This window comes from Scylla paramamosain, chromosome 18, assembly GCF_035594125.1.
Source record: "Scylla paramamosain isolate STU-SP2022 chromosome 18, ASM3559412v1, whole genome shotgun sequence".
NCBI lineage: Eukaryota > Metazoa > Arthropoda > Malacostraca > Decapoda > Portunidae > Scylla > Scylla paramamosain.
Window position 1 is genome coordinate 18,114,163 of NC_087168.1, and position 12,987 is coordinate 18,127,149.

Genomic DNA, 12,987 nt, shown 5'->3' on the forward strand with positions numbered 1-12,987 from the left:
CAACATCATGTCACCATCGAGCATGCACACCACTGATAACAAACATATGAATACACTCAGTATCCTACGAGAGACGACTGGAGGTGGATCAAAGCTAGAATTGACTTAAACCTTCATGATTCTCATTTGAAGTTATTTATTTCTGACAGGGTAAAATGGGGCTAGAAATGCTCCAAACAGTGAGATGTAGACCCTGCCAAGAGCTATAGTTATGTATGGTGTATTGGTTGAAACTACAGTAATACCAAATTCTCATACCTAGTGATATCCATTTGTATAACTTACTTGTCTACTAATAAACTGTATAGAGGGAGTGCCACATGTGGACCTGATGGCTTCTTGCAGCTTCCCTTATTTTTTATGTCCTTATGTTCTTATTCTTATCATATACATGTAGATTTTTGTTAATTTACTGCTGGTATATGGAGAAGTCATGGAAAACCAATGCATACATGGGATATTCTCTTTATTGTGTGTCTATAAGAAATATCTTTACTTGATAAATACATACAAATTTCATGTGGTGATCATTTATAGGATGAACAATTATTGGTCCCTCTGAAAAATGAGAATGCCATATTTAACCACTCATTCTGGTGAGCATCATGCATTTCATCCTAATTACTTAACTTCTGAGTAAACATTAATCTAGTGAAGGATATTCCCCTGTACACAGTGACCGGATGAGAAATAGAAAGGTAGACAAGAGAGGAAAGCATCACTCACTATATTGGATCATACAAGGTGTCAGAAATAGAAGGGGCAATCTTGTCAAAGCCACTTGCATCAGGCCAGGGAAGCCAGACTAGACCTGCCTTCCATTCCTGCTCTTTGCATTAGTAAAGAAGTCACCACAAGCCTCTAAGGAAAGGGGTGTGCTTTATCGTGGTTCTTGAATTCTAGTTTTATTTTGATAGTGAGTTCACCTCTTCTGCTCTGAGTACCTCATATTCTCAGACATTTTGGCATCTAATCTTGGCAACTTTTATCAGGTTGTAGGAAAAATTATTTGTGTTTTCAAGGATGTTTTCACAAAGCTTGTAAAACAACTCGAGATGAAAGAAAAGATTAAAGGTGCCTTATGATATACATTATCTTAAAAGTAAAGGTTATCTTTTCAAGATCTAACTCATATTATCACCAAATTTATCTTTTTTTTTTTACTTTCTTAAAATTTATACATACATAAAAATATCTTTTGCATTGAAACATTCAACAGAATCATAATTAGAATCATAATCTCACCTGTGACAGTATCACAGTAAAACATTAAAATGGCAATATATATATCCTACAGTATCCTTAGAATATTAACAACCTGAGAAACTGAAGACATGCCGCTTCCTTTTCTTTCATGAGATTTATCCTTTAGACAAAGAATTGCTTCTAAACAGCATCAAATCTTATGCGCTTATAGACTCCCAGATCAGAAATAAAAGGTCCTTGTACCACCACAAAGCCTTAGCCAAGGTTTGCCAATGTGTTGGCAGCCTCAGGGACGTGACTGGTGGTAAACACAGTTGGCACCAGACTTGCACTATCAGGTTATCACAGTCTATGATCAGCCATCAACAGAACTGCCTCATGTAGCAGTGCCATAATCTTAGATTTCATCAATATTAGCTCAATAAGGTTGCTGAGGGCAAGGAACAAAATTACAAACTTATTTGAAGGTCTGTGCAAATTGTTGAGCTTATGATGTGTGTCACATCCAGCTTAAATATGCTGTGCTGGGTGTGCAGGCCTGTGCTGATCCCTCTGCCTCCACCCCTTGTGTGTTGTTACAGCCATATCTCATTCTTGCATTTTGGCACTTAATTTTTAATTGTGTAATGCTACTTTCTAGAAATATTATATTATTTACTACACTTAATTAAAATAACAAAGTATGATACCAGTAAGACTATGTAATTTATCCTGCTATATTACTGAGTCAGGATGTGGCAGCATCACTGGCCACCACTCTGTGATGAAGTTGGTTTGGATGGTTAGCCATACAGACAGCATTCTCCTACAAACTACCAGAAACCAGTAAGGTGAACAGCCTTGCTTGCATAGTAAAAAGTTCCAAAGGCTCCATGATGGTCCTGAAGGAGTTGTACATATAAGTACAGCTTGGCACACTGCCATCAGACAACCAAACCGAATCCATGTCACCGTGACATGGACACTTGTCATCCAGGACAGAGCAACGCTCAGAGTCTGTCATTCACAAGTAACAAGCCTCCTGATGTTAGCAACTCCTTGTTACATATTTGACTTAAGACACATTCATGAAACGACCACAGGTATTGTTTCTGTATCTCATGAGTATCTGATACATGTGAATAACTATATTTACATACAAAGTTACTAAATAATCAAAATGTACATATATTCAAAGTACTGAGTCAGATAAATACACAAAGTACATCAGTGAAGTGTATATACAGAAAACTTCCATTTATAAAATTTATGGCACTTGAAGAAACTAAAAGTGTTACTTTTTTGTCATTCATTCTCCACCTTTTATGCATCAAAGATACATATTTTACAACATAATGTAGGAATGATGAGAAGAAAAACATATGAAATCACTCACTGTAAATAAATAAAGATATATCATCATTTACAACAAAGAACAAAAAAGTATACACTGCACTACCACACAAGCAAAGGTGCCCAGCAGTGCCCAGCGTTGCCCAGCGGGTGAAACACTACCGGCTTCCCAGGCTGAATTTTGAAATGGCTTGTAGCCTGTGTTACTCCCAGGACACAAAGCTGTCAGGATGCCAGTCAGCCCCATAGCTCCTAATCCCATGCAATCATGTCTTATTTGACTATTCTAATGAAGAATTCAATTTCCCTTCATCAAACTTTGTGTCCACATTTGTAGGTTACTCCTTAGTGTTCTTAGACAAATTCTCAAGTCAAAGTTTTCTGACATTTAACTTTCCAGTTGCTAGTTTGTTTTTCTATCAGAGGTTCATGTAGTTTGTGGTATGCGCGGCTCAGTGTGCCACGTCGGGGGCCTGTAGTCAGGTGTCCGAGTGGTACGACTTGTAGGTGTGGGAGCGACGCTTGTAGCCCAGCGTGCAGAATAGCAGCAGGGATGCTATCATGCCAAACAGCTGCCGAGGGATATGGAGAATAGAAGAAAAGATATTTATAAGATTCAATAGAGATGATATCATGGGGTGTATGATTCAAGCAGCATTTATGAATAGTTCCTGAGCTGTGGGGATTTGAAACATATACAAGTGACTGAGTAACTAGATATATTGAACAAACATCATCATGTAGAGTTTTTTTGTTCAGTGCTAACAAGTATTACATCATCTGTTGCTTTCATGAATAATTATACTCATGGACAGCATTAAGTGATGCTCTTTAATGGTTATTCCTTTGAAGAAATTCCTAACAATACTCATCAGAAAACTAGATAAAAATTACAAACATGTACTGTATCTGCACTTAGAACATAGTATTATTGACTCTGCTTTAAGACCAACAGCCTGACATTGTCTTTCATCAATTCACAATAAAATTAAATATATTCTTGCCACTGCATTGTGCCCGTCACCAAGCCAGGACTGTGCTACAGCTGTGTCTCACCTGCACAAAGGCAAGCACCATGCCGATGACTCCCACCACATGCAGGCGCTCAATGAACCACATCTTGACCTGCACGTAGCAGCCCACCTGGTACCAGTGATCCGGCTCGTTGGTCCTGCCGCAGTCTGCACAACACAGTGGCCTCAGTAGTCTTTGGTCACACACTCACATCAATACAGAATATACCTATATTTATTTTCTCAAGCCTTTCATACTCACTTAGACATTGTCATGCATTTGACTAAAATATTACATCTATGTAACTTTTTTAAATGCCTTAATTCTTTTCCTCTAAGATCTTAGTTGTATTTGTATTGATATGAACTGAAATGTACAAATATTTTTCATAAAGTAAATAAGGCTTTTTATGTGGAAAAAATAAATAAATAAGATGATATTTAAGAACATGCTAGTTCCTCATCTGCTTTGTTGTGGAGACACCATATAAAGCTCATAAACTGTGATGCTTGTGATGCTGAAAACACTGTAAAGGTGTTCAGGAGCTCACTGCACTGACACCTAAGCTCCAGGGACAGGTTTGTTTGGTGGTCACACAAACAAGGTCTTTGCTACAGCTGGGTGTCATAATTGTGGAATATGCTAGTATTGATTTTATGGGCTAAAAGTAATAATGTGAAAAGCAAGTGTGTGAAGCATACCTTGATCTGAGGTGAACTTAGAATAGCAGCAGGCATGAGGCACCCAGTCTTCCTGTGGCCAGGCTGCTATCTTGAACCAGTCGTTGGGCCCCTCCACCCCACAGCACTGAGGGAAACACAACATGGTCAGGAATGCAGTTATTCTTGAAGGTTTATAGAGCATGTAAAGAGATGAGACAAACTCACACAGGGCTGATACTTGGCATGGGGATATGTATGGGTGCTATGAGTGGTACAGGATGTGCAGTGCTTCAAAATTCAGCCTGTCCAATCTTGAATCCTTTCACATGATGCACTTGAATTATTCTGTCAACTAAGACCACTACCAAAGACATTTACTGTATTTTATAGTGAAGTATTTGTATTCACATTTGATTAATTCATATTTCCTTATACTATTTGTATTTGTACTCTTCAAATTAGTTTTTATATTCATATTGTAATACTGAAGTCTTGCATTCATTCAGTCTCTGCTTATCTAACCATTACAATATATATTTGAGGTCCTATATGTCAATGGTGTGTGCTCTCTCTAACCCTTTTTTCATATTATGGGGAGATAATACTCAGGAGCATACAAGATTATGAAGGCATAAAGATTGGAGATATAAACATTGATAATGTTAGGTATGCAGATGACACAATTTTGACAGCAGACATTGAAGGAAAATTACAAAATTTAGTTAATGAAGTCAGCAGAAGTAGTGAAAGATATGGTCTGAAAATTAACATTAAGCTGAGACAATGGTAGTAACCAAGTAAACAGTAAAGTAAAGTAAACAAGTAAACAGCTTCAACTACCTGGGAAGTACAGTCACAACAGATGGTCAGTGTATTACAGAAGTCAGGAAAAGGATAGGAATTGCAAAAACAAGCTTTCAGAAAATGAAAACACACTTATGATACCTTAAACTAAGCATAACAACCAGAATGAAGACACTCAAAACATATGTTTGGGCAACTCTAACATATGGGTGTGAAACATGGACCTTAAAGAAAGGAGCCCAGCATAAAATAGAGGCTTTTGAAATGTGGACAATATACAGAATGCTCAGAATTCCCTTGACAGCAAGCAAAGCAAACACTCAAGTATTACAACAAGCAAACACAGATAGAGAACTACTGAAACAAGTGAAGAAGAGACAACTCAAATTTATAAGACACAGCTAGGAAGAACAAGAATGAACTACTCAGTATAACAGGAAAGATAGAAGGGAAGAAAGTGAGAGGAAGACAGAGACAAGTTAATAGACAGAACCATCAAAAACAACAGTCTGGCCTGCAGACCTTCAAAACTTGTACACATGAATGAAAACTGAAGACAGTGGAGGGACATGATCGCCCAAATCACATGACACAGCACATTGGTAAAGGTAAAGGTATGTCAGTGGAATGGCTTTACATTAAGATAAAACAAGTTACCAGTTCAAGATGGACCAACCAATGATCTTGCACTATAATAGCCACACCAGTGCATGAAAGAAATGGTCATCACACAAGGAAAAAAACAACACTGACTTACATGAAACTGTGACTGAAGGTGATTCCAAGTGATTGCCACAGCATTGTCTGAGGTCTCGTTGAATGACCTTCGAATGCCATCCTGCAGCTCCTTGATGAGCGTTGCTGAGACCTCCCCACGGAAGGCAAAGGCAAGTGTTCCTGCCACCAGCTGCAGCGTGAACACCAGCACCACCAGAATGAAGTACTGCAGAAAAGTAAAAATTTGTCAATGTTGGCTTTTCGGTAACAGGAAATAATTTTTTGTTATGCATCATGCCTTCCTTGGGTGTTCTGTCTTTCCATATCTTGCTTATCATTGTCCATATATAGTATATCAATATATTACACTCTGCAACTAACAAAGTGAACATCTAGCTTGGATTATGTACTGTTTTGATAAAATGTTTGATGTATGGTTATACTGTAATTCTCTGGTATCCTCTTCTCTTTCCTGATTGTGCTTATCATTGCCCATATCCAAGCATATCAGTCTGTCAACACTCTTCACCTAACCAAGTGAATATTATCTAGGCAGGATTGTGGAGTGTTTTTGATAAGTTGTATGTGTGATCATACTGTAATTCTTTGCTAGATGACTAATAACACTAAACCTTACAGTGATCAGCATGCAGCGGCTCTGAAACCAGGCACCACAGCACCCACAGAAGGCCAGCACAAAGGTGATGATGCCTGCTGCCAGACAGAGGGAGTCTGCGGAGATGACGGAGTACTGGTGTAGCAGTGAGGCGTATCCCCCATAGGCCAGACGAAGCCATATGCCAGCCCCCAGCATGGAGCACCCCACAATCTGAAAGGTAGGCACCACAGTGAGTGACAGAACTGTGAGATGTGGGCTGAAAGATGGACAAGGAGAGTGAGGCTTTTTTTTCTTTGTGTAAGAGGGGTATCAGCAAAGGGCAACAAAAAGTGAAGGAGTTGGGGGGGGGGATGCCCAGTGAGAGTGCCAGGTCAAAAAAGGATCATCCAAAATTGGAGTCTTGAAACTTTGGAAACTTATTGGAGTATAAGTGTCTTAAACTCTTTCTGAAAGAGTTTAAGTCTTAGGAAGGAGGAAATACAGAAGCAGGTAGGAAGTTCCAGAGTTTACCAGAAAAGGGCAGAATGATTGAGAATGCTGGTTAACTCTTTCATTAGAGAGGTGGACAGAATAAACATAGGGTGAGACAAACAGGAAGAGTGAGGCTGTCTGACTGGTGGGGGGACAGTGAGACAGGCTGAAAGGAGACAGATAGGAAGAGTGAGGCTGATAGGTTAAATGTCTTGTATCAAAAACTCCAGTGTCAATCTGGCTGCATCCCCATGGTTGCTGCTGTCATTCAGTTAATTCAGTGTTTGCCATGTATTGTTTACACCTGACTGACACTGATGTTTGCCTCTAGTGTTGCTGATTTCAATACCAGTAGGTCACAAGAAATGTTTACCCATGTGATATGAAAACCACACTGGATTCTTAACTCTTGATCACTGTGGCCTGTCATCATGCTTAATTAAATGGTGAGTTTTAGGTATGATGAGAGATCAACAAAAGGTAGGATTCAGCAGTTCAGATATTTTTTTTTTCAAGGCCAGTGCATCATGAGGGAAATGTTTACCCCCTTTGTGACATGAAAAGAGCACTGCATTCTTGACTCTTGATCAGTGTGTCCTGTCCTCAAACTTGATTAAATGGTGCAAGTTTTAAGTATGATTATGAGAGACGAACAAAAAGAGTGATTCAGAGTTAAAAAAATTTAGTCACAGTAGGTTCAGTAAAATCAACTATCAAAAAAACTTGGGATTCTTGACTCCTTGATTGCTTCTTTTTTTTTTTTTTTTTTTTTTTTTTTGAGAGAGAGAGAGAGAGAGAGAGAGAGAGAGAGAGAGAGAGAGAGAGAGAGAGAGAGAGAGAGAGAGAGAGAGAGAGACGAAAACTGCATGAAACTATATCTATACATACATATATTCTCTACTTAAAGATGAACTTGTCTACTATTGCTTTAAAGGCGAAAACTGCATATATCTACCTCTATACATCCCCACACAAAATAAATAAGATAGATAAATAAATAGATAAATAAATAAAATAAACAGATAAAGAAACAAATTAATAAATAAAACATCCAATAAAAAACGAGTAAAAAGAAAATCTGACAAGTTAAAAGTTGCATAAAAAAAATAAATAAAATAAAAAAACAAAATACAGTCAGTCAATCAGTCAATCACACTCACTCATTCAACTCTAGCTTTATTCCTTGCTATCAGTCACACACACACACGCACACACACACACGTCGAATCTCACTGCCCAGGGCCATCAGACACGGAGCTCCTCATTAAAGTTCTCTGACCCTTGAGGTAATAAAAAAACATTAGGTGGAGGAATTCCCCGGCCTGGCTGCCCCATGGCGTAACAGGACCAGCAGGGGAGGACGCGACCTTATCTGTGGAGGTCTTGGTGATGCGCAATGGAGTGCTTGGTCTGTCTGTCTGTCTGTCTGGAGTGTTCTGTGTTAACTGTTTATGTGGATGTATGTTTAGTGGGTTTGTTTATCCATCTTCCTCTGTTTACTTGTTTATTCATCCATATCTGTCTATCTGTCTATTATTATCTGTCTATTTGTATCTCTGTATCCATCTGTCAATCTGATAGTTTATTTTTATTTCTGTATATCTATCTATCTATCTAGTCTGTATGCACGTATGTCTGTCTCTAATCTACCTCTCTATGTATCTATACTTATGTTTGTATGTGTATCAATCTCTATCTATTTATCTAAAAAGCACGCTATGTTGCCATTTCTTCGACTGTTAAGTGCACGAATCGTAAAAGAAGTTTCTCTCGCTTTTCTTGGGTAAAATGAAGCTGTGTAACTAATAATTTTTCAACAACAGATGAAATAAACATTACGATATGAATATTTAACAAACTAATTACCCCTCTCTCTCTCTCTCTCTCTCTCTCTCTCTCTCTCTCTCTCTCTCTCTCTCTCTCTCTGTTTATTTGTTTACGAAGACTCACTCCCATGGTCCCGCAAGTCGCCAATTTTAATATACTGCGTTCATTAATTGCCTATGTAAAATAACCATATGTATTAAATCTGTCAGGGAACTTCAGCTCGACAGATTATGCCTATAGAGATTACAGGGAATAGTCAGCTTATGTGAACAGTGATAAGTTAAGGCAACAAACTTATCAGTATCGGTCAGTCAGTCAGGCCAGCAGGGTAATCAAGGCAGGCGTACGTAACATGATGTGATCGCAATAGTTGCCTGGGAAAGCGGTGACATTTGCAGTCTACGGTTACTGCCTTGCCACATGCACTGCCACTTACAGCTCGTCCTTTGCCGCAACATTTATGACGATGGGTAGGGAAGGAAAGCTCGTTCTAAGAGAATGTTTGTGGATTGCAAGAGTGAAGCGTTGGCATGAAGGGTGACTGACTTAGGGCTTGTTGTAAAGTAGTAGTAGTAGTAGTAGTAAGAGAGAGAGAGAGAGAGAGAGAGAGAGAGAGAGAGAGAGAGAGAGAGAGAGAGAGAGAGAGAGAGAGAGAGAGAGAGAATAGGGAGAAAAGTAAAATATTTGGATAATTAGCAAAGGTTTACCATATGGGAGTGAGGCGAGTCAGAAAGAGAGAGAGAGAGAGAGAGAGAGAGAGAGAGAGAGAGAGAGAGAGAGAGAGAGAGAGAGAGAGAGAGGCATGAATGTGAAATGTCATACGCCCCAGGGCAGTGTGTTCTCAGGAGCAGGCGGGACAGGACGGGGCGGATTCCTGTGGGCACTGGCCGCTCTGCAGAGAGAGAGAGAGAGAGAGAGAGAGAGAGAGGGGGGGGAGTTGGTGATGAGTTCCAGACGGCATACACAAAGTACTTTATTTATTTTTCTATCTTCTCTTCTCTTTTTCCCTTTTTCTTTTCTTTCTCTTCTGACGTCAGGAGTTCAAAAGAAAGAAAATGGCGGTTCGTATTTGTAAAGCGAAGCGTTTGTTTTTATTTATTTTATTTATTATTTTTTTTTCAAGCGAAGTGGCTGCAGAAATAATAAAAAAGAAAAGAGGGAAGGAGAGAAAAAAGGAGGATTCTTATGTAAAACTCAGGAAGCTGATTACATACAGTACATAATCTTTTTGTTCTCATCCCTGGTAAGAAAAGATATTTGTAGACATGTAATGTGAATAACCTTTTTTTTTTGTGTGTGTTTTCTTTAGTTTACTTTGATGTTTATCGATATTGTCCAGATTTAAACCACTACCACTACTACTACTACTACTACTACTACTACTACTACTACTACTACTACTCTACTACCACCATCACCACCACAATAACAATACCTGCCTTCACCTTAACATTCAAGGAAAGGAAGACAGGCAGACAGGCAGGCGGGCGGGCAGGGGGGGCAGACGGCAACAATACAAGGAAGGAGGGTTTACGAATAATTTTAATCAAGCTTCTCGCCGGTTTGGAGAGAGAGAGAGAGAGAGAGAGAGAGAGAGAGAGAGAGAGAGAGAGAGAGAGAGAGAGAGAGAGAGGAGAGAGAGAGGAGAGAGAGAGAGAGAGAGAGAGTTAATTTTACTTATCATCGCGCATTGCACTCAGATTTAGTCTTCCAAAGTAATCTGAAAATGTTCGCTCGTCTTACTACGCATTTCATTTAAGGTTTGAAGGGTTTTCTTAGGTAATCTCGAATGCTTGCTTAATTATCCCTTTCACTGCGATATGCAACAATTCACAACACTAGGAAAAATGTGTGAAATCTTTATAAACATCTATAAGGAAAAGAAAAAGAAAGTAAAATAGATTTCGCAGTTTGTAGTCAGTTTAATGGTTGGACATGGCAGCAGAGCAAGAGAACTTGTCTCTGAATAGTTAACGAGTGAGGAAGGATGCACCAGATAGCAGTGGAAGGGTTATATTATCATCACGCATTTCATTCGGGTTTCCAGAGTTTACTTAGGTAATCTCAAATGCTTGCTTATCGTGTCAGACATTTCATTCAAAGTTCCAGCGTGCTCTTAAGTATATTTTCCCATTTCACTCCAAGTTCCATAATTTTCCTAAGGGCTTAAACAGCTCCCACGTATAAAAAAAAAAAAAAAAAAAAAAACTGCTTATCACGTAAAAATGTATTGGCATCCATACATTTAATCCAAAGCTTCAAAGTCACCCCAAGTAATGATGAAGAGCTCGCAGGGTACGCACCTTCTCCCAACCAGTGCTCCTCCTTCCCTTCTCAACCCTTGTGTAAACCGCCCCGCTCTTATGTTTGTTTACGAGGAGGCCATCTGACGAGCCTCTCACTAATAAACCTGTGATACCCTGGACTTGTGCTCGTGAGAGAGAGAGAGAGAGAGAGAGAGAGAGAGAGAGAGAGAGAGAGAGAGAGAGAGAGAGAGAGAGAGAGAGAGAGAGAGAGAGAGAGGTGTGTGTGGGTCAGTGTATACTAGATCGTACTAGAGCTGAAATAAGATACTGAAACTTGATATGGATGATGGAAAGAGGAGAGTATGTGTGTATCTGTATCTGTGTGTATGTGTGTGTGTGTGTGTGAATCGAGCAATGACGTAACGGAATGGCGAAAGAAAGGCACAAGGAACAGGATGCGGAAAATCTAGATAAATGTAAGAATAAGTGAGAGCGCCGTGGTGGAGTGTTGGGAAGGACCGGTGGTGTGTTAAAGGCTGCGATGAAGATGGACGGGAAGAGATGGCAAGTGGTGCAGAGGAGGAAGACAGGAAAGAGGAGACGGTCGTGATGCGTATGTAGTAGGTGCGCGTGTCAGAGAGAGAGAGAGAGAGAGAGAGAGAGAGAGAGAGAGAGAGAGAGAGAGAGTTTTTGTACGAGTGCGTGTTAGGGAGGCTGGCTAAGCGGTACAAAAAAGATTGAAAAATAGAAAATTGTCGTTCGTCTCAAAAGAAAATAGGGTAAAAAAAAGTGTGTGTGTGTGTGTGTGTGTGTGTGTGTGTGTGTGTGTGTGTGTGTGTGCGTGTGTGTGTTGTGGCTTATAGGACGAGACATCGCACTTATTTATTTATTTATTTATTTATTTATCTATCCATCTATCTATCCATCTATTATTACAGAAAGTTCAGCCACTCTAGATGGTTTTTTTTTTTTTGTGGGGGGGAATAGATAAACTTATAATAGATAACGTGAAATTAGCGTAGGATAAGTTGAATTATAATAGGTTTAGATTAACTTAAACTTATATCCTGCATTACGCCGATTCCATTAGGTGAGGTCAGGTGAATTAGGTTAGCGGGTACAGGTGTATGAAATGTCAGGATTCTTCGGAACTAGTTAACCACCTAACTGTTGACGCCGCTACAACCTTGTGAAGCGGCAGATGAAAGAAATGAACTCAGTATTCAAGTGGTTTGTGCCGAGTCATCAGGGAGGTTTAAAATATTAGATAAATTCATGGATGAGGAGGATAGGAGGAGCCGACCCAAGGAAAGCAGTACTCACCCACATGAAGGTGTTGAGCACGCAGAGGGAGTGACGCACGCACGTGAAGCCCGTCCTGCCGCCCATCTGTCAACAAATACTCTGTCAGTGCCACACGTCACTTATCGGACCAATGACTTAGACCACTAGCGTCACTTTCTCCTCTCTCTCTCTTCTCTCTCTCTCTCTCTCACACACACACACACACACACACACACACACACACACACACACACACACAAGGCAATGATAATAATAATAATAATAAGAAGAAGAAGAAAGATTATGATTTTGGTGTTCAAATATATTAGATAAATAAAATATGAATGATACTTGTAAATAAAGAAAACTTGTGACATGAAGGAAATTTAATGTTAAAAGACCACAACAATACATTTTAAACTAGATAATAAGGAATAAGGAGACAAGAATATGTAGAAATGCAGGTTTACAAAATAGAGCATTAGATTAATAGAATACATCATTAGAGGAGGGACTGACTATATACTGGAAATATTAGACATACACTATTTCAACAGTCACATGTACGACAACACAGCAAAGAAACTATACAAGCCCAGCAGTTAAATATAAAGAAAAAAAAATATTAAGTTATTGGATATTAACAAAAGACGGGACCAAACGAGCTTGACTTAAATCCTGTGGGAGTAAATGATATAAGTTTTTAATCACTCGTAATGCAAATGGATATAGAATAATTCGTGAGAAATGTACATGTAATTCCTGTATACGTGGCACTCATAGAAATCACCATTACAATTATTAT

The 12,987-nt window shown here is 39.2% G+C and overlaps 1 protein-coding gene across 2 annotated transcripts in view; it reads right to left on the reverse strand.

Annotated features, from left to right (window-relative positions):
- Positions 1-449: 449 nt before the first annotated feature.
- Positions 450-12,987, reverse strand: part of LOC135109225 (tetraspanin-9-like) — a 33,423-nt gene continuing 20,885 nt past the window's right edge. For both annotated transcript variants that reach the window (XM_064020443.1, XM_064020442.1), the window contains exons 2-7: positions 12,222-12,287; positions 6,373-6,564; positions 5,776-5,961; positions 4,254-4,359; positions 3,595-3,719; positions 450-3,110 (exon numbers count right to left, since the gene is read on the reverse strand). In XM_064020443.1, coding sequence (XP_063876513.1) covers positions 3,018-3,110; positions 3,595-3,719; positions 4,254-4,359; positions 5,776-5,961; positions 6,373-6,564; positions 12,222-12,287 — 768 coding nt within the window. In that variant the 3' untranslated portion in view covers positions 450-3,017. The remainder of the gene's footprint in view (positions 3,111-3,594; positions 3,720-4,253; positions 4,360-5,775; positions 5,962-6,372; positions 6,565-12,221; positions 12,288-12,987) is intronic.